General features: G+C 49.2%; 1 protein-coding gene across 1 annotated transcript in view; it reads left to right on the forward strand.

Moving 5' to 3' along the window:
* Positions 1 to 17,392, forward strand: part of SLC6A2 (solute carrier family 6 member 2) — a 38,225-nt gene extending 20,833 nt beyond the window's left edge. The window contains exons 5-14 of the mRNA XM_069549865.1: positions 3,513 to 3,647; positions 5,265 to 5,368; positions 6,586 to 6,710; positions 7,981 to 8,093; positions 9,633 to 9,761; positions 11,976 to 12,075; positions 13,284 to 13,384; positions 13,833 to 14,000; positions 15,731 to 15,802; positions 16,714 to 17,392. Coding sequence (XP_069405966.1) covers positions 3,513 to 3,647; positions 5,265 to 5,368; positions 6,586 to 6,710; positions 7,981 to 8,093; positions 9,633 to 9,761; positions 11,976 to 12,075; positions 13,284 to 13,384; positions 13,833 to 14,000; positions 15,731 to 15,802; positions 16,714 to 16,737 — 1,071 coding nt within the window. The 3' untranslated portion in view covers positions 16,738 to 17,392. The remainder of the gene's footprint in view (positions 1 to 3,512; positions 3,648 to 5,264; positions 5,369 to 6,585; positions 6,711 to 7,980; positions 8,094 to 9,632; positions 9,762 to 11,975; positions 12,076 to 13,283; positions 13,385 to 13,832; positions 14,001 to 15,730; positions 15,803 to 16,713) is intronic.
* Positions 17,393 to 24,470: the final 7,078 nt, after the last annotated feature.

Raw genomic sequence — 24,470 nt, forward strand, 5'->3', positions numbered from 1 at the left:
TTCCAGTCTCTCTTTACATCATGCTGGCTATTGTCCCAGGGGCCAAAATAAGTCTTGTGGTAAGGCCCAGAGTCAACATGGAACACACGGAGTGTGTGTTCGTTGGGAGTTACAAGGCAACAGCCTATCTGAATCAGGCAGCCTGGATTTATGAGAAGCTTCATTAGGCAACTGATTTTGGAAAGTGGGATGCATCAGGCATCTCTGTGGTTTTCCCAGAGTCTTGGTTAAGTGATAGATAGCAAAGATGGCGCAAAGCACCAGCAGAGAGTGAGAATGGAGTCTGTCAAAAAGAGCTTGAAGTGGAACTTCCTCTTAGAATGTTGGAGACATGGTATCTGCTCCAAGGAAGAACCCAAATGAAATGCAGACCAGGGCTTGGAGGAATTCTAAGAGCAGAGCCAGGATTGGACCACAACCATCCCAATACCTGGCACATAGTAGGTCTTCAGTAAATATTTACTGAAGAACTAATGAGGGAAGAAGGGAAGGTAGGAAGAAGGGTAGGTGGGTAAATGAGTTTGGGGAACCTCACTAAGTGTTCTTTTGAATCCACTTCAACTTTTTAAGCATTTATGGATACCTCCTATGTGCCAGGCTTGGTGCTGGTATTAGTGATGCAAGAGTAAATACGACAGATTCAGTTGATTGTAGTATTATGTGTGTTACAGGCAGGTGTAGGTCAATCACATTCGTTCTTGCATCCCCATCCAGAGACACATGTGTGTCCCCATTTCAAAAAACACTAATGGCCACAAACTATACATACTATTACAGATCTTGCTTTCTTAAAAACTTAACTTTCTTTACCTTGAAGATAATTTTTCAACAAGTAGTCAGGTTGCACTTTGAGATACAAACTTTGGGTTTTTCAACTGTCATTAAATCAATTTAGGGGGGTCACCACAGTTTTTCAAAATGAAATTGTCTAGATAATAGCAGTGTACATTGCCTGTAGTAAAGTAAGAGCTGTCTTGTGGAATTTGTGATTCACTTATAGCAATCCATGTGTCTTAATATATAAGGTTTTTCTTACCATGGTTCTCACGGTCCAAAAAGCTACATAAGTGGCAGAAGGAAGTTCATCAAACTGAGAGGGTCTGCAAAGACCATGCAGAAGGTAGCATTTGGGATAGAGCTCAAAGGACAGGGGCAGGTGGAGAGGGAGCAGAAGGAAGGCATTGCCAATGGAAGGAACTGCAAGCGAAGCCACAGAAGCCCCAGGCCAGCCTCATCCAGCCTCTTCTTCATGCCTCTCCTGGGGGTCCGGAGCAGGGCTCTTCTGGCCTCTGCCGACAACAGAGCTGCAGAAGGTGTATGAGTTTTACCACTGCTGCCAGCCTGTGTGAGGGGCCACCACGCACTTCTAATATTGCACCCCCAAATTAAGTTTCCTATTACCTTCGCTGAAGGGGTACAGCCTGCCCCACCTGGTTTAGCACTTGACTGGAGCAGGCAGGAGTTGTCTCTGAGGGGACCGACGCTAAAGAGAAAAGGAGTGGAGCTGAGCATGTTCCACTCCTTTGTACAAAGGTACCTTCAGAGGAGGACTCATCCCCTCCCCTGAGGAGTGTAGTGAGGGGCCTAGCAGGGCAGGGGTGTTGCCCTAGGAAGCCCCGCCCCAGATGAAGATACGTCACCCAGGGTCCCTGCCCACATTTTGCTCAAGTCCTCCGGTGTTCTGGCGGCTGAGTGGGCAGGGGGCCCTGCAGTCCATGGGAGGGGCTTTCCAGAATAAGGAGCTTCACACAGGACACTGCTGTGCTCTTTGTTTTTATACTTTGGCTCCTGAGAAGACCACAAGTGTTGCTTATTTCTTCCCAGACTACATCTAGAACAGGACAGGGACCTTCTCTTAGCAGGCTGTCCCAGCCACAGAGCTGGCCTGGGATGAATTGCAAATGTTCACACTTTCCGTCTTGGCTGGTGAAGGCTCTGTTTGGGAAGGTGCATGACTTCACAGCTGGCGCCTGGGATAGCGAGGGACGGGTACAGTCTGATTCAGGGAACGGGGTTACCACAGACCACACAGTGACCCTGACCCACTGACCACTGCAGGGTGGAGGGTGGAGGTATGAGTCAGGAGTCAGTTAGCTCCCAGGGCGTCAGGCAAGGGTGTCAAACACAGTGCTGTTTGCTGCCCTGGAGTCCTGTCTGCCTCCTCCAACTCGTAGTCCTCGGCTGAACGAGCCTTAGCAACTATAAGCCTGTACTGAACATCTAAATGCTGACCTAAAAGGTTCTCCAAGACCGTCTACTCCAGGTGCTTGTACAAATGGGGATGCTGAGGCCAAAAGACAGACAGGGTTTCAAAGGAGTCTTGACAGGGGCTCAAACATAAAGTAGCATGAAGGATTAAGAACACGGCTTTGTGGTCAGATGACCTGTATTGGAGTCCAGACACCATCATTCCCTACTGGGTGACCTCAGGATGAATGATACCCCCTAAGCTTCAGTGTCCTCACCTGAAAAGTGAGGCCCATTAATGGTCCTGCCAGCCTCCAGGGCAGTTGGGAGGATAGGGTGAGAGGTCCTTGGTTCTGGGCTAGCAGATGGAAATCGCTTCATAAATGTTCCTCGTCTGTCTTTGTCCCCTGCAACCTGGGAGAGCTTTAAAACAAATATATATATTATATATATATATAATATGTATATTTGGCTTTGCCAAGTCTTGCAGCATGCAGGATTCTTAGTTGCAGCATGTGAGGTCTAGTTTCCCAACCAGGGATTGAACCCAGGCCCCCAGCATTGGGAGCATGGAGTCTTAGCTGCTAGACCACCAGGAAAGTGCCAGGAGCCATGGGTCCTGAAGTTCAGGACCCATCCCAGACCAATCCAATCAGAAACTCCAAAAATGGAATCTGAACTTTGACATTTTCAATGTATACTTTCCCCCAGAGTATTCTCATGTATAGTCAGGGGTGAGAAGGAACGAAGAGGAAGCCACGCAGCCTTCTCCTTCCCCCACTTCTCTGTTTCTTTAGCTTGGGCAGAACGGGCAAGTGTCTCTTCTTAGTCTGGGGACAGCCTCTTCCTTTACAGGTTTCTGGACAGGGCAGTTTGTATTTGCCCAAAAGAAAGAACTGCTACAGATGGGAGTTTCTGCCCAACCACATCCCTCCTTGGGCAGTGAGCTTAGGAGGATATGTTTGAATGAAGGTAAACAAGACAGAGAGAGGAGGGACAATGGAGGGCATAAAGGTGGGGGTGCCTAGTTCTTCCTGGGCAGCTTGTAGAAGAGGAGGTCTTGGGCACTGCGAGAACCTGGTCTTCATTCTCACTGCCCTTAGCTTCCTGGTGGCAGCACCTCCGGTAGGCTGGCTTTCTCGCTAGGTGCAGCCTTGGGCTGTCCACTCTGTCCTGGAGTGCCCCAGGTCTGACCTAGTGATGGAGCCTTTAGCACATGCGCTGTGGGAAGGAGGTCGGGGAGGGTGTGACTGGCTCCCTCACCCCCATCCTGCACCACACGGGCAGCAGAGCCAGACTCTCACGGCCAGCTTGTCCACTGCCAGGTTGTGTGGATCACCGCCACGCTGCCTTACCTCGTGCTGTTCGTGCTCCTGGTCCATGGCATCACGCTGCCCGGCGCCTCCAATGGCATCAACGCCTACCTGCACATCGACTTCTACCGCCTAAAAGAGGCCACGGTCAGTGCCCAGCGACCACCCACCCCTTAGGCCAGGGTGAGGAGGGTTCTCAGTGCTCTATGTGGCTTGGGGTGGATCCTCCCCACTCTGAGCGGCAGCATCTCCGTCTGCCCAAAGACTGGTTTCATCTGCTCAACAATATCCTTGAGCCTGTCCAGCTCTGATGACCTGGAATCTGTGGTTCTACTAAGTGGCCTTTGCAGACCCCCTCTTTTCAAAGACAGCACTATCCTGTCCTGGGTTCTTACCCCTGCCAAATGTCATGGCCCCCTAACCCACTCCAACACCCCAGACCTATTTCTACTCTGGTCTCCAACCCTGGCCTCTGGTACCATCTGTGATGTCAGCATAAGGAGTAGACTCAGCCATGGGGAGACCCAGACCCTACTGACTGTCTCTCCTCACATCTCCTTTAGCTCACTGTCCTGCCCAGAGACTACCATGCAGGTGGGGTGAATTTGGAGTGGAGTCCAAAATAGCGGGTTGAGGCCAGGAGCAGAGACACCTTGGAGGTTCCTAGGGCCTTGAGCATCTTCAGATCACAGCTGAGATGATTTCCAACCTCTTCCCTCATGTGCTCCTCAGTGACAACACCTCAATACGTTCCCCCTAGAATCCCCAAAGATATCCCCATACTCTTTTTGAACCCACAATATCCTGGCAGGGAGGACCAACAGAGGTTTAGGAGGGACACAGCTTACACTGTCTAGGCATACCTCAGTGTTGTAGCCCAATAACCAAGAGAAAAACCTGCTTCCTTAGTAACTGCCAGAAATATAACAGCGTAAGAAACAAATCAGTCTTGTAAATTGTAAAGCAAGTCAGAGTTCTATCTGTTCTGCACTGTTTACATATCTTAAATCTTTCCAACAGTAGAAATAGCCTGAGTACCATCTGAAGGAGCAGCTCTGTCTTCCTCCATCAGGTGGCTTCTCTTGTTACACCCTCTGCTTACAAAGTGGGAGATGACAGAAGTCTCATAGCTCTGATTGTGGCTTAGTCCTGGCGAGCTAGGTAAAATTATCCCCATTGTACAGATGAGGAAACTGAGATATAAACAGTGAAATTGACCAGGGCTAGACCATGAGGCTGAGCAATTGGAGAAGCTCAGATTTCCAGGCTTCTAGCCATGTAATTTCATCATCCATCAGATGAGGGAAGTAAGCCCCATTGGCCACCAAGAAGTCTCCACTCTCTGTGGGTTGGTAGAAGCTACTAGGAATCATAACTCCTTCCTGAAGCTGTTGTCTCCAAAACACCTGAGATAGTCTTAACCCTTTGCCCTTGCCACATCCACTTTAAAGCCACATTTAGTTTATTAACTTTTGGTTTGTAACTTTCTTTGAAAATCAAAATATCTAATTGAGCCAGGGAGTTCCTCCAGGGTGAGCTTACTCATGACCACCCAAGGCTGGATGATGCCAGAGAGACCCCAGCCTCTCTCCACAGAATTTGTATAGGCTGCTGGGGAGCAGGAGTTGTGTGACTGCCCATCTCTGGCTAGATCTCATTTCCTGAGTCTAAGAGCATCCCTGGGGCTTCTCCGCCCGTCTGAAGCAGTGAGGTAGTCCAGTTCTCTGGGAGCCGAGGGTGATGCCCTTTATCTGCCCATTTCAGGTGTGGATTGATGCTGCGACTCAGATATTCTTTTCCTTGGGGGCTGGATTTGGAGTCTTGATTGCATTTGCTAGTTACAACAAATTTGACAATAACTGCTACAGGTAAGATCCTTCTGGGATTCCAGAAAGCTCTAAATCCTGGGTACCCTCACAGGGGTGGAAGAGAGGGTTCTGGCCTGGAACAAGTCAGATTTTCTTCTTAGGTTTCTTTCCCTGTGAGATGAGGCAGAGTAAAGATCATCCTGGATGTTCTATGAAATCTGACATGGCCTATGGGGGTCTTGGTGAACATATGTCCCTTCAGGACACTTCTTAAGCAGTGCAAGCTGAGGAGCTGGGATAGTTGAGGCCACTAACCCTGGGCAATCATGGGAGTGCATAGCTGTGACAGAGGGACACTGTCACTTTCAGAGCAGCCAGCACTGCCCCTCTGTCCATCTGACGCCCCGGGGGCAGACAAGGGCGGAATATCCAGGCTGGTTGCTTGAGGGGTGAGGGCCCTGGCAGGGTCAGTACTTAAGACCACAGGGAAGAATAAGAAGTCTGCCCAGGGTAGGAAAGTCAGAAGACAGTGCTCTAGATCAGCTGGCTCTGTAAGCATTTAATGCTGCCTCCTGCTGGCCCAGTGCTGTGAAGGCTTCAGACAGAACAAATGGGGCTGCTTCATCACTCTCTGTCAAAGGCTTAAGACAGAATCCCTGGTACAAGACAGAGTAGGATGAATGCATGCAAGTGGGACAGGCTATAGGGAGGCTAAGGAAATGGGGTAATCAGCCCTGTGATAGAGGATCAGTGAGAGCATAGAGGGTGCCTTTGAGGTGAGCCTTGGTAGAGAATTAGGGTTGGGATAGGCAGACATGGAGTGGGTGGATCACAAACAGCATGAGCAGAGCCAGGAGAGGTGGTATGTTTGTGAACCGGCAAGTTGACTGGCTTGCTCAGAGAGTGCGTGTTAGAGAGTCCCGTGAAAGAAGGCTGGGAAGAAGGTGAGGTCATCTTAGCGAAGCTCTTGAATGCCAGGGTGAGAAATTGAGAGGCACTGGGGAGCCACGGAAAGTTTGTTGAAGAAGGAGACTGGTGATTCCATCTCCCAACAAGAGTTTGATATCAGTTTCTGGTATCAAAGTGTTTTATCCAGCAGTTGACCTATTTCCTACATCCACAGTCTCTGACCCAGGAATGGTAGGGCACTGGGGTCTGGAATGCATCAGCAAACGGAAGAGGGGGATGGCATTGGAAGCCGTGGATTCCATAGATGGTCCATGAGCAGGGTTGTGGAGAGTCAGACAACTTGAATTAACAGTGCTGCTTTCCCCCAGGGATGCCCTGCTGACCAGCACCATCAACTGTGTCACCAGCTTCATCTCCGGGTTTGCCATCTTCTCCATCCTTGGTTACATGGCCCATGAGCACAAGGTCAACATTGAGGATGTTGCCACTGAAGGTGGGTGTAGGCCTGCCCACTGGGAAGGAAGGGGCTGAGAAGCTCACCTTCTTCTCAGCTGTGCAGCTCTCCTGTGGCTGCAGGACCGAGGGGGGCTGGACACGGGGCTTTCCCTGCTGCTGCTGGACGGGCTTTCTTTGAGGCCGTCAGAAGCAACTCCAGGCAGAATCTTCTGAATCAGGCCAGGCCAGAGAGGTTTTTGGAGCACCCAGTCTGTACCAGCCCCTGGTCTAAGCACTTGACATATCTTGGTTTAGTTCTGGCAGTGCTGCCAGGCAAGTCTTAATAGACCCATTTTAAAGATTAGAAAGCTGAAATTCAGTCTATTAAAGTTGTTCCAGGTCACCCAGCTAGCGAGTCATGGTGCCAGCAATTGAACCCTGACCAGCCCTACAGTAGAGCCTATGCTTCCCCACTGCTTCTCGTATTCTTTTTTAATTCCTTCTCGTATTTTTATAGCCACAGATAGGCTGAGACATGGGGAGGGGCTGCTTCTGATGAACTCTGAAAACTCACAAAGTTTTGGGAGTAAGAGGATCCCTCACAAGGTGTAGGAGGTGAGGTTTGAGACCTGTAGCTGTCCAGGAGAGGTACAGCCCTCTGGCTTGGCTGTTTAAGGTCAACCTCCTTGGCATATGTGTACCTGCTTAGTCATTCAATCGTGTCTGACTCTTTGGGACCTCATGGACTGTTGCCCACCAGGTTCCTTTGTCCATGGAATTTTCCATGCTAGAATACTGGAGTAGATTCCCATTACCTTCTCCAGAAGATCTTTCTAACCCAGGGATCGAACCCTTGGCGTTCTGGTGATATGAAACTGATATCAAACTCTTGGGAAATCAAGTCACCAGCCTCCTTCTTCAACAAAGTTGCCATGGCTCCCAAGCGCCTCTCAGCTTCTTACCTATGCATTCAAGAGCTTTGTTAAGATGACCCCACCTTCTTTCCAGCCTTATTTTGGATCTGGCTTCATCAGTCATATTTATTTATTTACTTTCTTGGCCTCACCCACATGGCATATAGGTTCTTAGTTCCCCAGCCAGGTATCGAACCCACAGCCCTTTCCTTGGAAGTGTAGCATCTTAACCACTGGACCCCCAGAGAAGTCCCTGTCCATCATCTTTAGAACCTTGGTTTGCTCTATCCACACATGACTGACCAAATATGATGGGGCTGGACTAGGGCTTATTGGGTCTCAAATGCTCCCCTGTCATCTTCAGCTCAGACCCACAGCCCCAGCCACTGATGAGGTCCTTGATGTTTCTTCCAGGAGCTGGCCTAGTCTTCATCCTGTACCCAGAAGCCATTTCTACCCTCTCGGGATCCACATTCTGGGCCATTGTGTTCTTCATCATGCTCCTGGCTCTGGGAATTGACAGCTCGGTGAGTGACCTTGTTCAGGATACCATCTGCCCACAGATACCACTAGACTCTGACGCTCCCTCCCCAAATAACCACACACTACTAAGTCTCAAGTTTTCCCCCATTCAAATCCCCGATTAGTAGTTGTTTCCAGAAGGCCCTATTTAAATGCAAACAAAGAAATCAGTACTCAGAAAGGCAATGATGATGGCATGTATGCTCACTTGTGTCCAGCTCTTTGCGACTCCATGGACTGCAGCCCGCCAGGCTTCTCTGTCCATGGAATTTTCCAGGCAAGAATACTGGAGTGGGTTGCTGTGCCCTCCTCCAGGGGATCTTTCTGACCCAGGGATCAAACTGGCATCTCTTGCATCTCCAGCCTTTGCAGGCAGGTTTTCTTTTTATCACTGAGCCACCTGCTAGGAACCAGGAGAAACCCCCTCGGCACTGTGGAAATTTACATTAGAAGGGACCTGGGATAAGCCAGCCCAGTACTCTCCTTTTACAGACGGGGGAACTGAATTCAGAGTTTAGTAACTCCTGTTCTCTCACCAACAATTCTTCCTTTGGTATTTCATCAGCATCCACTCAGGCTGAGTGAGTGGACAGGAGTCAAGACCCTGTTGATAAGGGGGAGATAGGCGTTAACTCTTGGCTCCCTCTCACATGGTTTCTGAGTTCTGAGCTTGGTTGACAACAGGGCAGAAGTAGGGTGAGAGGATAGGGAGAAAGCCGAACCTACCAATTTCTTTAGAAATCTCTTGGGGTGCGTGAGTCCAGGGCTGCTGGGAGGTTCGAGGGAGCTGGGTACCTGAGACTGGACTCCCTGGACCCCAGGGACTGAAAAAATTTACACAGCCTTAAAGTTGATAATTATGGTGTATTTGGCAAATTTTCTAAGGACTTCAAGCCTGGGCAGCAGCCTATCAGATTGCTCCGAGGCTGCTCTGAAGAGGTAAGGGAGGAACTAGCATTTATAGGAGTTTTGCAACAAAAACCAGGTGGTCAGTGTTAACTGAAGAAAACCAAACATCTCAAGTTAACAAATTTAGTGCTTTTCTTTAAGGGAAAGATGCAAGAGTCTCGGCTCACTGAAATCATTTAATATGTATCTTAGCCACTGGAGAAGGCAATGGCACCCCACTCCAGTACTCTTGCCTGAAAAATCCCATGGATGGAGGAGCCTGGTGGGCTGCAGTCCATGGGGTTGCGAAGAGTCAGACACAACTGAGCGACTTCACTTTCACTTTTCACTTTCAAGCATTGGAGGAGGAAATGGCAACCCACTACAGTGTTCTTGCCTGGAGAATGCCAGGGACGGGGGAGCCTGGTGGGCTGCCGTCTATGAGGTCGCACAGAGTTGGACACGACTGAAGCGACTTAGCAGCAGCAACAGCAGCAGCCATCTAGGGCCAGTATCCTGTTTTTCCCCATCCTGAGTCCCCTCAGGATGTACCTTTGGTTGGGAGCTGATGGCTGGAGCATCCTTTTTTTTTTGCTGATATGGCGGGCCACAATTTTCATTCACCTCTGCATCCCACCCTGCCCGGTCCCCTCCAGATGGGAGGCATGGAGGCAGTCATCACTGGCCTGGCCGATGACTTCCAGGTTCTGAAGCGACACCGGAAACTCTTCACGTTTGCTGTCTCCTTTGGAACCTTCCTTCTGGCTCTGTTTTGCATAACCAAGGTGAGGGGGCTTGGCTCTGGGTCACCTGGGGCTTGTGAGGCCACATTTCAATCCAGCCAGGTATTCCCAGACTTGAAGCAGACGGTAGGACTAGGGGGACCATGGCAGTACCTGGTATCCTGAACTCTGTGGTCCCGTCCTCTAGGATTATATCCCATTGTCGTCTATCCCCTCTAAGCCTGAGGACATCCGGGCAAACCTGCTTATCGGTTTGGGGTGGGGAGCAGCAAAGGGCCATTTTAAACTGTCAGCTGAAAAAGAGTACACAACCTGAAAGTTGAGAATTAGGTTTTATTTGGTGAACCAAACTGAGGACTTAGCCTGAACGTGTTAGTTGCTCAGTTGTGTCTGACTCCTTGCGACTCCATGGACTGTTGCCCACCAGGCTCCTCTTTCCTTGGAATTCTCCAGGCAAAAATACTGGAGCAGGTAGCCATTCCTTTCTCCAGGGGATCTTCACGACCCAGTATCGAACCAAGGTCTCCTGCGCTGCAGGCAGATTCTTTACCATCTGAACACTAAGGAAGCCCTAAGCTTGGCACAGCATCTCAAATAGCTCTGAGGGGCTGTTCTGACGAGGTCAGGGAGGAGCCAGGATGATTTCGGATGCATGCATCAGTAAGCAGTAGCTTGCAACAAGCAGTGGCTGGAAACAAGACCTTAGCTCCCTGACTAGAAACAAACCCTGGTTGCCTGGGTGGAAACAAGGAATCCTAACCATTAGACCATAGGGGCTGGAGCCTAGAATCTCCATCCCTAGTCCTTGTCTGCCTTGTAAGGAAAAATCAGACAAGGAGATGAAATGTATAGAGGAAAGTAAAGCATATATTAGAAAAGCAGAGTGCATGTGGAAAGATGCATGGGTGAACTCAGAGTTGCTAGAGTCGCACCTTTGGAAAGTTTAAATCCTTGTTAAAGGGGAAGTCTTCCAGGTCTTTGTCTTCTTCTTGGCCAGTTGTCTTGCTTTGACCCTCCCCGCCCATGGCTAATTTACCTCAGAACCCTTCCCTGGGTGTGCACACATTTCTTAGTCAAGATGGATTTCATTGCAGAGGCATATGGAGGGGGTCTGGCATTATTATGGTCTGGCATTCCCTGCATTTTTGACCCCAAGAAGCCTTTTGCACATGTATAGTGTCTTCCTGGCCCAAGGATGGAAAACATATGACCTCTTGATCTCTTAACAGAGTTTAGCCCCTCTCTATTCATGCCAATGAAGTACCCAATGCCCGGTTAACCACCATATTCCTATTGTCATATCATCTCAAAATGTAGGCAGACCTTTGGTCCTAAACATGTAGCCCAGAGCCCATTAGTCTCTTGCTTCAGGAAATGTAAACACAGGGCTGGTAGTGAATGTCTGGCCCGGAGCCTGTCTTTTTATCACTCCAGTAAGTGTGAACAGGGGGCCAGTTGTAAATGTCAAACCTGGGGCCCATCTATCTCCTGCCTCAAGAATATATGAGTTTTTGCAACAAAAAATGAGGAAGTTGGATCAAAAGATTACTGCTAATTAAAGAAAACCAGACATCTCAAGTTAAGGAGTTTAGGGCTTTTCTGTCTATAGGAAGATGCAAGAGTCTGGGCTCATTGAAATCATTCCTTTGATATACACCTCTGCTATCTGGGGGCCAGTATCCACACTTCTTCATGCTGAGTGCCCCCACAGGGGGTGACTGCAGCAGTTGGTTGCTATATGGCAGGCATCCTGTTTCTATCCTGCATTCCCTCAGGGCTCCCCTTCAGGGCAGCTGTAATGTGATGGCTTGATGGCTGAGGCATCCTTTGTTACTTACAAGGGAAGCAACATTTTTTTCATTGATAAAATCCATCTTGCTTTTTTTTCTTAATACTGATTATTTATTTGGCTGTAACGTTTCTTCACTGTGGCACATAGGATCTTCGAACTTCTGAGGCATGTGAGATCTTTCTGTTGTGTCATGCAGGATTTAGTTCCCTGACCAGGGATTGAATCCTGGAAGTCTTCCAGCTTGCTTTTTACTGGCTGAAGTCCCTACCCTCAGACTCAGTGACCCCAGAAGGTCTTAGAATACGTAGCAGCAACACAGTAGCACCCTAAACCTCATTACTTGAGTATGGGGTAGGGGTGAGTTCTGAGTGAGCCGGACAGGGGAGAGCTCAATTTGATGGATGGAACAGTTGATCGCTCCTTCTAGCCATGAAGGCCTCAGGCTCTCTCTGTCCACACCCCAGGGTGGAATATATGTGCTGACCCTGCTGGATACGTTTGCGGCGGGGACCTCCATTCTTTTTGCTGTGCTCATGGAAGCCATCGGCGTCTCCTGGTTTTATGGTAGGTGCTGGGCCCTGAGTGTGTGTGGAAAAGCCTCGGCCCCCTGGGCTTCTGGAGACTTTTCACCTGGTCAGGCAAAGGGGCTTTTCATCTCCAGCGCTGTCACTGGCTGATCCCAGAGTTGTATAAGTGGCTTATATTGGTCCGTAGCTCTCAACTCAGCTTTGCATGAACTCCCTTTAACAAGAGGTGGCAAAGGCCCCAGAGGCATCAGTGTCAGCTGTTAAGAGAGGAATTCGGAGGAAACTGCTGCTCCCTGAGCCATGCCATTCATTCTAGAGTAGGGCTGCCAGATTTAGTCAATCCAGGATACAAGACGCCTTGTTAAACTTGAATTTCAGATAATGGGTAATTTTTTTTTTATTGTATGTCCCAAATACTGCCTGAAATTTCTTAAGCTAAAATTTAGTATTGTTGTCTCTGAAAATCAAATGCAGCTGAGTGTCCTGTGTTTTCTCTGGCACCCTTGTTCTGGAGCTGAACGGGGAGAACTTGGTAGAAAGTGAAATGTGCCATCATTCGCTTTTTCACCCGTGCGTGTGTGCTAAGTCGCTTCAGTTGTGTCCGACTCTTTGCGACCCTATAGACTTTAGCCCACCAGGCTCCTCTGCCTGTGGGATTCTCCAGGCAAGAATACTGGAGTGGGTTGTCATGCCCTCCTCCAGGGGATCTTTCTGAACGAAGGACTGAACCTGCATCTCTTATGTCTCCTGCACCAGCAGGCGGGTTCTTCAGCACCACAGGGAAAGTCCCCAGTGTGTCACAATTAACGTGTTTATCCTGTTCTCACTCTTTTCTGCTCACCAGAAAGAGTCTGGTCTCTTCTACCGGATTAAAGTCCGGGAAGCCTCTGTATCCACAGTCATCATTGTTTTAAGATTCGGGAAGCAAGAGGAAAGAGCTGGGCTTTGGGGTCAGGCCACCTTGGCTGTGTAACAGGGACAAGTCCCCTCCCCAAGCCCTGGTTTTCCTTCTGAAAAGTGAGTTGGGGTTACTCATACAAGGGGACGCTACCCTTGAGTGTGTTCTCACCTGTTCTGAACCAGCCAAGTGCCCATCCCCAGGTCTACTGTGAGCCAAGGTGCCCCTGCTTGCCCCGCTTTCTGCTCTCCACCTGGGGGCAGACCCCCGCGGGAGGCAGCGGAGGGGAGTGGGTAGCCGTGGGCTCTGTAGGGGCCGCGGTGACGCGCCTGCCTGTGTGTGCGCAGGTGTGGACAGGTTCAGCAGCGACATCCAGCAGATGATGGGGTTCAAGCCCGGCCTGTACTGGAGACTCTGCTGGAAGTTTGTCAGCCCTGCCTTCCTCCTGGTGTGTAGTGTGTGGTGGGAGCGTCCCGGGGTGAGGGTGGAGGTGGGGATTTTGCTTCTAAGGGGAGGAGGTTGGGATGCAGAGACCTGCTCAGGAGGCTCCGCCTGCCCTGTTGATTCCAAGGAGGCTTCCATATGAGCAGGGTGTCCAGCCTGAAGCCAGGTCTGGGGTGGGGGCTGTGTGTGCCACCCCTCAGCCCAGCTCCAGGGTCACCTTTCTAGTCTTCTATTTGTATTGCTCCTGTTTCTTTGTCTCCTTTTCATTATCCATCCTTCCTCGAATCCTTTCTCTCTCTTTCCCTCCATCCTTATTGTCTCCATCCCCTGCATCTATCTCATGAATTAGTCCTCACCTCTCTCTGGTCCCTCTCTGTATCTCTCCCTCCCTCCCATCTCCTCCCCTCTCCTTTTCTCTCTTCTCCTTCATCCTTGTATCCTTTCTCCCCTAGTTTGTGGTGGTTGTGAGTATCATCAATTTCAAGCCACTCACTTACGATGACTACATCTTCCCACTCTGGGCCAACTGGGTCGGATGGGGCATCGCGGGCTCCTCCATGGTTCTGGTGCCCGCCTACATCGTCTACAAGTTCTTCAGCACCCGGGGCTCCATTCGAGAGGTGAGCTCTGGACCAGCCCAGGGCAGAGTGGGGGACAGCCGGGCAGGGTAGGGGACAGCCGGGCAGGGTGGGGACAGCAGGAGAAGGGGCATCCCAGGTCATTCCTGCTGGAGTGAGAGAGACAGACAGGAAGGAAAGGGGGGTGATGTATGTGTGATTGTAGTTGATTCACATGGTTGTATGGCGGAAACCAACACAACACTGTAAAAATTTTAAAAAGCACACAATGAAAAAAAGAATACACATAGCTGAGTCACTTTGCTGTATAGCAGAAACTTGCATACCATTGTAAATCAACTATACTTCAATAGAGTAAATCTTTAAAAAGGAGAGACAGACAGGACACAGACGCTAGAGTCAGACGGACCCACCATGTTGGCCATGTTATTTACCCCCAAGCCTCAGGTTCCGCTTTCGTGCCCTGGGATGATCAGGTGAACCGTGAGAGGTGAAAGGGAATGCTTAGCCCGGTGCCTGGCGCACTGGAGATTGCCGCCGCATGACGCCTGCTGTTACGTCGTCTGTCATATGTAGTGTGCTCCGGCCATTGTCACCACAATAAGCTCAGCCCTCCAGTCCCCTAAGGAGGAATTAGTCTGTATTAACTATGCCCACTCCTGTGTCCCATCTCCTAAGGTTTGGCATAACCCTAGATGTCTCCCACTCTCCCTATCTGTATTCACCATGATCTGATCAGCCTAAACCAGAGATTTCCGAAGTACATTTCTTCTTTGAGCTGTGTGCATTGCAGATACATATATTCAGGATCAGTATTTGGGAACCAAAGAATTTTAACTGAAATTATGTCTGCCCTATTCTTCAGTTAAATGGCCTTTCTTTATAAATAATGGTGATAGTCTTTTCTTCGTGTCCTTCTGATTTCATTCCTTCTTTATCCACTGTCTTTATTCATACTTACTGAAAATCTGTACAGGGCAGACCATATTCTCAGCACTAGACACACTCCCCTGGACTCATATTCTCATGAAAGGGCGGATACACACAGGAGGACCTAAAAGAGTGAGCCGTACAGGAACTTAGGGAAGAGGGTCCCAGGCAGGGCTGTGTCCACCCCCACCCCCTTGAGACATGTCTCCTGTTCATGAAATCCTATGGTCCGGGACCTTCGGGACCCTTGGGAGGACCGCGTTCAGTGAGCTCATCCTGGATGTGGAACCAGGACCTACTTTGAGTTTTTTTATTCTTCACACTTTGAGGTCTGCCCACCTAGTGATCAGACATTGATTCCAGACACATTCCCTGAGTCCACCCTGTGTCTAGCCCCCTAAGAAGGTGGCCCCGGTCCCCAGGCAGGACTGAGGTTCTGTCACTGTTTTCTCATTGTGCTCTGAGCTTGTCTGTAGTTCTGCTTCCAGTCATGGTTGTAAAAGTGCCTCTGTGTGTGTGTGTTCAGTGTCAGCCCCTTCTGTGAGCTGTAAGCTCCCCCAAAGCAGAGTGTGTGGGTGTCCTTCAGCCCTGGACCCCCAGGGCTGAGGCCAGTGTGTGACAGCAGTCACTAGCTCAGTAAGCGTCCACCAAATGCATATCTCAAGGTAAAATGACCAGCTCCATAAAGCAGGGTGGAGAGTGTCTTGTACAAACCTCTCCTGCTGTCCATGTGGGCCTGCAGGGACAAGCAGCAGGTGGCCCTGATGTGGGGTGTGCTCCGGGCTGCTGGAAGGGTATCCCTGGGCCAAGCTGAGGCCTCCTCCACTTCTCCATCCTCACAGAGACTGGCCTATGGCATAACTCCAGAGAGCGAGCATCACCTGGTGGCCCAGAGGGACATCAGGCAGTTCCAAGTAGGTGCAGCTTGGACCATTCTGGTGGGTGCTGCGGGGTGGGGACCCACTGCGACCACACACCATACACGCCAGAAACCCCAGAGCGCCTGGGGGTATGATACTAGGAATGGAGGAAAAGGGGCCTGTCTTCTGACCACTACCAGCTTCTGCCTGCCCCCCTGCTCCTTGGTCCTGAGGTACCAGATGCCCCAATTTCCTCAGCTCTGTTCTCCCTCTTTGAGTTGTGACTGTGGAGTATCCCCAGATTAGGTTGAGGCTTGCTTATCTTGAAGGAAGCGCTGCAAGTACATCAGTAACTTGGTGATCTAAGCCCTACTCTTTTCCCTTTCAAAATGTGGGGGTGGGGTTTGGGGAGTTTCCCTATGACTCCCCTGCTTCAGATTGGCTGACTTTGCAAAGCCTCCTTTGCCCTTTCTGGGTCTCAGTGAAAATTATAATTTAATTTTTCCTCTGCTTTATTTTACTTATGTTTGGCTGTGCTTGGCCTTCATCGCTGTGCGGGCTTTCTCTCGTTGCGGCAGGCGGGGGCTGCTGTCTGGCTGGGGTGCTTGGGTTTCTCACTGTGGTGGCTTTTCTTGTTGCAGAGCATGGGCTTCAGTGGCAGCATGCGGGCTCTAGATCTCGATAGCTGTGGCGCATGGGCATAGTTGCCCCGCAGCATGTGGAATCTTCTCGGACTAGGGATTGAAGCCATGTCCCTTGCATTGGCAGGTGGATTCTTAGCCATCGGACAGACCACCCGGGAAGTCCCCATGTGACAATTAGGGAACCCTCTTAGGTGTGCTCCAAGTCTTTGAAGGAAGCGGCTGTGTTTTCTGCTCCCTCTGTGGTTCTGCTGTCTTTCTCAGCAGCCCTCATCCCTCGGTCCCTGCCTGCCCTGACCCTGGCCTTGCTGTCTCTCTCTGCAGTTGCAACACTGGCTGGCCATCTGAACCTGGCCCCGAGGAGGAACCCTGCAGCGCCAACGTTCAGGTCAAAGGCCACCCCGGACACTGTCTTGGGATTCCTCTCCGAGCCCTTCTTCTTCCTCTTTTCCAAGTTACCACTGATTTAGTGACCTGGTTTTCTTTCACCTTCTGTTCACCTGGCCTGAGGGCTGTGGGCTTTTGGATTGCTAAGCCTCGCAGGAGAAGAGGAGAGGAGGGAACAGGAAAAATGACTTCTGTTGAACCTCTGTTAGTTTTGAGGAAGTCTCCCCCAGTTGTGGGAGCCAGCTGGGGCTGAGGTCTGTGTCTCAGGCAGAACTCCCTACTGTGCTGGCTGGTACTTTGGGCCACAGAAGAAATCTTCAGTCCACCAAATTGGGCAGGATGTTGCTTTTCGGGTCAGACACCATAAAACCAGAACACGCCCAAGCAGCCAGGCTGAGTCGGGGGCAAGGGAGTGGTATCATAAAACCAGAACGCACCCAAGCAGCCAGGCTGAGTCGGGGGCAAGGGAGTGGTATGTGGATCTTGCCTCTCTGTTTGCCCTGGTCAGTGCTGGGCCTTGATCAGGGAGCTTTGGGGATATTTGTTGCTGTTATGAAGTCCATGGAGAGAAGCTCTGTGGGGATCATGAGCATAAATCTTCATGGTTTTCACTCCAGTTGGCCTGGGTTTGATTTATGTGTGTTCTGGGGCTTTCTTCTGGCTTCTGGTGCTCAGAGGGCCCAGAGCTGTGGGGGTCATAGTAAGTGGCTTCTGCACAGGAGCCAGATGAGTCTGTAGAGTCCACACGCGGTCTTGCTCTGTTACGGGCATGATGCTCAGAGAGCTGCCTGTGGCTCCTGGGACCTTCCTCAGGGACTCGGGGTGGGAAGCCAGCAAGGCCAGCTGTGTGTCTCCACTGCAGGATCCTCTGCCGTCCTCACAGAGCCAGGTCAGTGTCCAAAGGCCATCTGACAGACAGCTGTGTCTGTGGTGTTCACAGATACCTTCAAAGCCTTTCTGTGGGAATCCCACCCAGTGTGGACCAGGGGTTCTTGAGTGAAGGGGAGTGGGCCCTGAAAACTCCCTTTGTCTCTCTTCACGAGGGCAGCAGGGAACCCAGGACACAGCTCCCCGGTCACTCAGGTTGAGGTCACTCATATTCTCATATTGGCTGTTGTGAAGAATTTCTAGGTTGATTTCTGATAAACACTCATGAGTGCTGCCCTCTGGTGGTGCTTGCTGGTTAGTGTTGGCTCATTCAGAGAGGTGATTTATAGCTTGGTTAGTCGGTGGCATCTATTTGGAATTTCTCTTTGTGGTATCAGTTTCTTATGCTCTCAGAAATCTAGACTTGTGGGTTCTTGTTCTGACTGTGAGAGGCCCTGTTGCAGAATCTTGCGGGGGGGGGAGGGGGTGGGCGGTGGGGAACGAGGCCACATCATTTTCACTGGGAGTGCAGGGTGACACACACCCCAAAGGTGCTTTAGGGAAAGTGGGGCGGGACAGGGGGATGGGGCGGGCAGTCACTGAGCCTGATCTACTGATTGCGGAGTCAGTGGAAGATGGTTACCTGGGGGCAGGCTGGGGGCAGGGGAATGGCTTTTCTCTCAGAGTCAGAGCTCTGTTGAGTCAGGCTCCTTTATGGCATTCTTTAAAGTGGGAAACTCAGGAGACTTTAGATCTTTTCATATAAAAAAGTCCAGTTAAAAATCTGAGACAACCCAAGCAGCAGGTGTCTTAGACCCTGAAAAAGATGCAGCCTGGAAGCACCCAACAGGGTGGAATAAACAGGTGTGGGAATGAGAGCAGAGTGACCGGTGCCTGGTGGTTATCTGGTCCCACCTGTGGCTCTGAATCCACCCCTGAAGGGTAATTCCTCCCTAGGTATGACCTTTTTTTTTTTTTTTTTTACAAAGCACTTTCATTCACGTTGCCTCCCATCCACCGGGCAGATTCTGTAGGGCTGGCTTCTCTGTCCCCATTTCCCAGGTGAGAAAACCAAGGTCCAACATTTCTGTCATTCTTGCTCAAAGTTCCTCAGCTACTAAGGGATCCAGTCGGACCCTCAACTCTCAGCTCTGACTCTCAGCTGAGAGCACTTTGAAATTCCCAGCACAATATAGTTCACCATACCCAGGGCTGTCATGAAATGTAAACAACAATCCATCCAGTCAAGTGGCCAAGGAGTATTTATTTCTTAGCAAAAGAGCAATGTGTTGGAAGAAGGGAAGAGGGGAGGAGGAGATGTCATTTATTTCCCTCTAGCTGTTTGCCAGGGAGGAAAGTATTTCACTGCTCTCTTTCGATGAAAAGAGCCACTCTAGGGCCATGGTCCCCAACCTTTTTGGCACCAGGGACTGCTTTCATGGAAGACAGTTTTTCAGGGATGGTTTCAGGATGATTCAGGCGCATTACATTTATTGTGCACTTTATTTCTAATATTATTACTTTAGCTCCACCTCAAGTCATCAGGAATTAGATCCTGAAGGTTGGGGACCCCTGCTCTAGGGAACAGTGGCATGTGAAGAGCTGAGTCTGCTGGGCAGATATGAGTCAGAAAAGCCTGTGTACCAGGGGCCCCCTTCAGACAAATCCTGTAGTTTGCTCTTTGCTGTCTGTATGTGGCCCTTCTGCTTCCAGACACATGGCTGAGGGTGAATTGGAAATGTGGTGCTAGCTGACCCAACACCAACCAACCCAGCAGTGCTGCCTTCTGGGGAAAGTTGACTCCCGAGCCTGGGGAGCAGCTCTGGGGGTGGGGGACCTGGGACACCTGTGGACGTTCTCATGGAGGTGTTGGCAGACCTTCTGGGTTCACCTTTCACCCACATTTAATGAAAAGAGAGCATGGGCTTTATCATAAACGATGTTTGACTTCTTCTTTGAGGACATTTTATTATTATTATTATTATTATTATTATTGTAGAGGTTACCCAGGATAAGGGTGCTCTTGTGTACTGTATAGGGCACTTTTGCTATTTTACTAGATTTTTAAAGAATTTTTATTTTCCACGAAGTGTTGAAATATCTGTTTAAGACCATCCTGTTAACATCTCTTCAATGTCTAATTATTTAGTGTCGACCTGTGAGTTGGTCTTCATTCCAGATGTGAATGAGACAGAGGAGAAGGGGACCTGCCAACTCTTGCCAAATATCCTGCTAAATAAAGGTCCTCGAAGCTGCCTTAATTCTCAGAGGGGTTCCAGCCCAGGTGGGAGCCTGTCTCTTGCCAAAGGATCCTGGTAATGTGAGTGAGACTGAACATTATTACCAAAGATGTCATTTTTTAGTAAGAAGTTTACTGAGCTCGTTTCGTTTACATCCTTTGAAAGCCATGAACGGGAGAACAGAGAGGGAGTATGGCGTGGGGTAAAATGCACAGCATTTAGAGTTGCACCAGGCTGAGTCTGTGACTGTCTTATGGGTAACCTGGGGGGATGGGCTCCACTTCTGTGGGCTGCAGAGTTCTCTGTCTGTAAAAGCAAGGGTTGAATCAGAGAACTGAAGGTCTCACCCAGGAAAAAAAAATCCTGTCTCCGTAGCAACGTTATTATGTTAAATTTACAAAGAAGGAAACACACAGTTTATTGTAGGGCTTTCCTGAATGATCTAGTGACCAGTAACAATCTACTAAGTAGAGACATGTTGGAAGTATCATGTTTTCTGGACATTCAGTACTTCCTCTTTCTCCAATATTTCTTCAGCTGTTGACGGAAACACTTGGTATTTTAAAAAATAAATGCAACCCTTTTGTTTGAAGGAATTTGAGGGTAACCGATGTCCTGCCCTCCTAAATATGAAAATCCACAGCTCTGAGGATGTGCAGCTTGGCTATAGTTGCAATCGTACAAGTCACCAAAATTCTGGTGAATGTGAAGTTGCTTTGGGGGTTCCTGCCCTCATCCTTCTGTTTACCCACTTCTGTGTAAACAAGGACTCTTTCAATGGTGCCCTGTGTCACGGACTGTTCCGATGTCATGCGGATGTCCATATCTGGTATGTGTTTATTTTAAAAGCTGTCCTCTTCATGGAAAATTCAGTGTACAGAATAATAAAGGATATTTCCTGTGTCATGTATCTGGTAGTGGTATTCTTTCTGGCATGAAGGTAAAATACTACAAAATTAAATAAGTCCAGTGGGTCTTCTGTGATCAGTCTCCAGCTAGTAATAATGGCCCACCTTTCACCCAAATGACTCTTTTTATAACCTAGGACAACAGTTTGAGGGGAGGTAAATGGTTGACACATATTTTGAGGTAATTAGAAAACGGATATCTAGTTAGCTAACTAGTTTCAATTTTTCATTTCTAGGGCTGAATTTCAAGGGCCCTTCTGTTTTTGACTATGATATACTCTCAGGGAGCAATCACAGATGTGATAGACGAATTCATACTAAAATGTGAATGACTACCTTTCTAGGTAGCTCCTAATAGACAGAAGTGGAAGTTGCTGCTTTTCATCCATTTCATATTTTTAATGTAGTTTTCAGCAAATATTTTCTGTAAAGATCTTTGTCACAAGTAGTCAGTTCTGTTGTAGAATGAAAAGTAGCTTTATTTACAAGACAGGTGGTGGAATGGATTTGGCTTGCAGTCTGTGGTTCGCCCTGGATTAGAGAAAAGAACAAAGGGTTTTGAGTCAGGTTAGACCTGGGTTTGAATACCAGCCCTACTACTTACTCCTGTGAAATCTTGGACAAGTTACGTAAAATCTCTGTGTCTCTCTTGCTTCTGAAGAATGAGAATAAGACTTTCAAGAGGATTAGCAGGATCAAACAAGATGATGAACACTTAAGAGCAACTTTTCTGGGACCACAGTGCCTGGATCCAAATCCTGGTTCCTTCACTCAATTGTCTGAAGACTTTGGCAAGTTATTTAACCTCCCTTGCCTCAGTTTATCATCTCTACATGGAAATGACGATAGTGACCACCTCATGGGGTTGTAGAGAGGATTAAATGTTAATATTGGATTCAGAATAGGGCTAGCTTGCACAGCTTGTTGGTTTATGTTCGGCACGTGTCGGTTACATAACGATTCTCTCTCTCTTCTCCTTTTCACCCATCTTTGCCCATTTCAAAGGCAGCCCAGCTACTGCTGCTGTGTTTTCATGTAGCCAAAACAACGTCTGTTTCCTTGTCACCTCGTTAGGATGGCACCCCAGATGTTTGAATTGGGAATAGCCAAATCTGAGTCTCCCTGGGCCTGAGTGCATGTGAACAGCTGGGCAGGAAGTCCCAGCTTCAGAAAATACCAGCTTCCATGGGAGGCAGCAGCCAACCTCTTGCAGGACTCGGCTGCCCCACAAGCCCTCTGCTGTCAGCCCCCATTAGGCTGCTGGCGAGGGAGATGCTCCCTTAGCTGGGCCGTGTTTCAGGGAGGCCCTGACCTCAGCTATGACCCCGAAGAGGTGGAGACAGAAGAGGTGGAGACAGAGACTCCCGAAAGATCTGGTGACTGATTGGTTTCAGATGTCCTTTCTATCAGCAACTGGCTTGTCAGTTGTGGGCCAGGGAGGAGCTGAGCTGCCCATAAAAACATGAAGGTAAGGGATTGGGCTGCAGGAAATCAGACCACCTCTGATTTGAGGTGCAGTGACCACCTCTGTCCCCAGAGAAGGCCCAGAGAGGGTCATGGCCTGACCATACCCCGGAGCCATGGCTGCCTGTTTCTACAGCAAAGAATGGCTTTATGCAGGGAGCAGCCACCCCGCCTACTGCAGCTTCAGGTCTAGTCCAGAGTCCCGGCCTCAGACAGGAAGACCCGGAGTCAGAGAGGAGAGCCCTGAAGCAAGTCCAGCTCCTGGAGACGGTGAGTCTGGGGCACACTTGAAGGTCACGATCAGACCAACAACAAGTCACCTGCCTGCTGCCCACCCTGAATCCATGCCCAGGTTCCTGCTACATTTCTGTTCTTATACCACAGCCCCCCAGACTTCCCTGGTAGTTGCCATTGACCCCGACCCCTCCCATCTGGTCACTTGGTAGTAAGAATAACCTATCAATGGGGAGGAGTGAGAGGGCAGGGCTGGCAAATGAGACAAACTCACTTCACAGATGAGGAAAGACATGACAGCTCTGACATTTCAAGTGAGTGACAGATAGAGCCACGACTAGAATTATTAGGTAAGCAATTAAATTGTATAGAGTCCCCATCAGGGTTTGGGAATTGGAAGAGAGCATGGCACAAGGAGTGCCCGGCTTTGTTAAAAGAGAAAATGGGACTATCCACGTCTCACAAGCCGTGCTTCCCAGGAGGACTGAGACCTTAGGAGCATCAGCACCTTGGACAAGGCCAGTGCCCTGAGCAGACGTTCAGTCAACAAGCACACTGTCTTATCTTGTGGCAGTTACTGTTCCCAGTACTTTACAAATTGCACCTCTTTGAAACTTCTCAGTGAGCCAATGAGGTAGTATTACGATCCCCATTTGTGAGTGGGGAAAACTGAGACCAAAAGGGATGGTGCAACTTAGTAGCCAGGGGGACTAGGATTTGAAGCCAGGAAATCCGGCTCTAGTCTGGCCTTTAACCACAGATGGGCCATATCCCTTGGACCCCAGCCATTCAGGCATAACGCGATCCAGCTGGTAGAGGCATGGACCCTCAGCTAGTTCCAACACCCTCTTCAATTAAAAATACGTAATATAAAGATAAATTTCTGTGTATCCACATTTGTAATTTGCATACATACATATATTTTATATGTTATATATATATATATACATGCACTTAAATATGCATACATTTATATATAAATAGAATTTGCCTACAGTATGCTAGGAAGCAAATGACTTGCTCTGGACAACAAAGTAAGAGAGTTCATCTTGAACAAACCTCTCCTGTAGGTCAAGGAAAATACCTTTGCTGGCTTTCTCCAAACACACTGCATGTCTCAGTCATGCAGTCCTGCCACCCCAAACCTCAAAATTCTCCTTAAATCGTCTTACCCTCTTTCAGAGAATAGGATGGTAGTTTTCAAGATGTTAGTCCGCTACCCTCCTCATTTACTGGCAAATTAATAAATCTCTCAAGGGGCTTCCCTCGTGGTCCACTGGTTGGGGTGCTGCACCTTCGCTCTGGAGGGTGCAGGTTAGATCCCTGATCAGGGGACTAAGATTCTGCAAACTGCATAGGGCAGCCAAAAACTAAATATAAATGAACAAATATATTTATTTAGGACTCCAGAAAGGCACTGGCCGGCACTGGCCAGCACTGGTGTGTTTTTGTAACAAGAGCTGCCCCCAAAACGGCTACTGCCAGCTTCTATGTCCCCAGGGTGGGCTTCAATTGCTCCCCACCTCTCCAGGAGACTCTTCTAGAACAGCAGATATGACTCAGGAAGCCCTGGAAGATCTCAGCATCCCAGGATGGAGAATCCAGATGCCAAATCACCAGGGAAGGCAAGTTGCAATTGGCAAAACCCATTTGGACTGTGATGTGAGTGAAAAACATATGCTTGTTGAATGAAGGGATAATCAGTGAGCTAACAGACTGGAATGTTTCTAAGTGCCGAGAGCAGAAGAGCACAAGGTTTCCGCAAAGCTTTGGAAAAGATGGTGAGCTACTTGACAGGAAATTTTTCTCAGTCCAAACAACTGGATTAGATAGCCTGGCACTCTGGTGAAGCTATCTGGAGAAGCCACTGTTCTTTTGCATTCTCTCCTGTTGCCCCCCATCTAAACAGCACAAAGTGTTTCTAAGGCTATATATAGCCTTATGGGGTGGTCTTATGATTAATACTGAATTCTGAAGACCC

This window comes from Ovis canadensis, chromosome 14 (assembly GCF_042477335.2).
Source record: "Ovis canadensis isolate MfBH-ARS-UI-01 breed Bighorn chromosome 14, ARS-UI_OviCan_v2, whole genome shotgun sequence".
NCBI classification, from domain to species: Eukaryota; Metazoa; Chordata; class Mammalia; order Artiodactyla; family Bovidae; genus Ovis; species Ovis canadensis.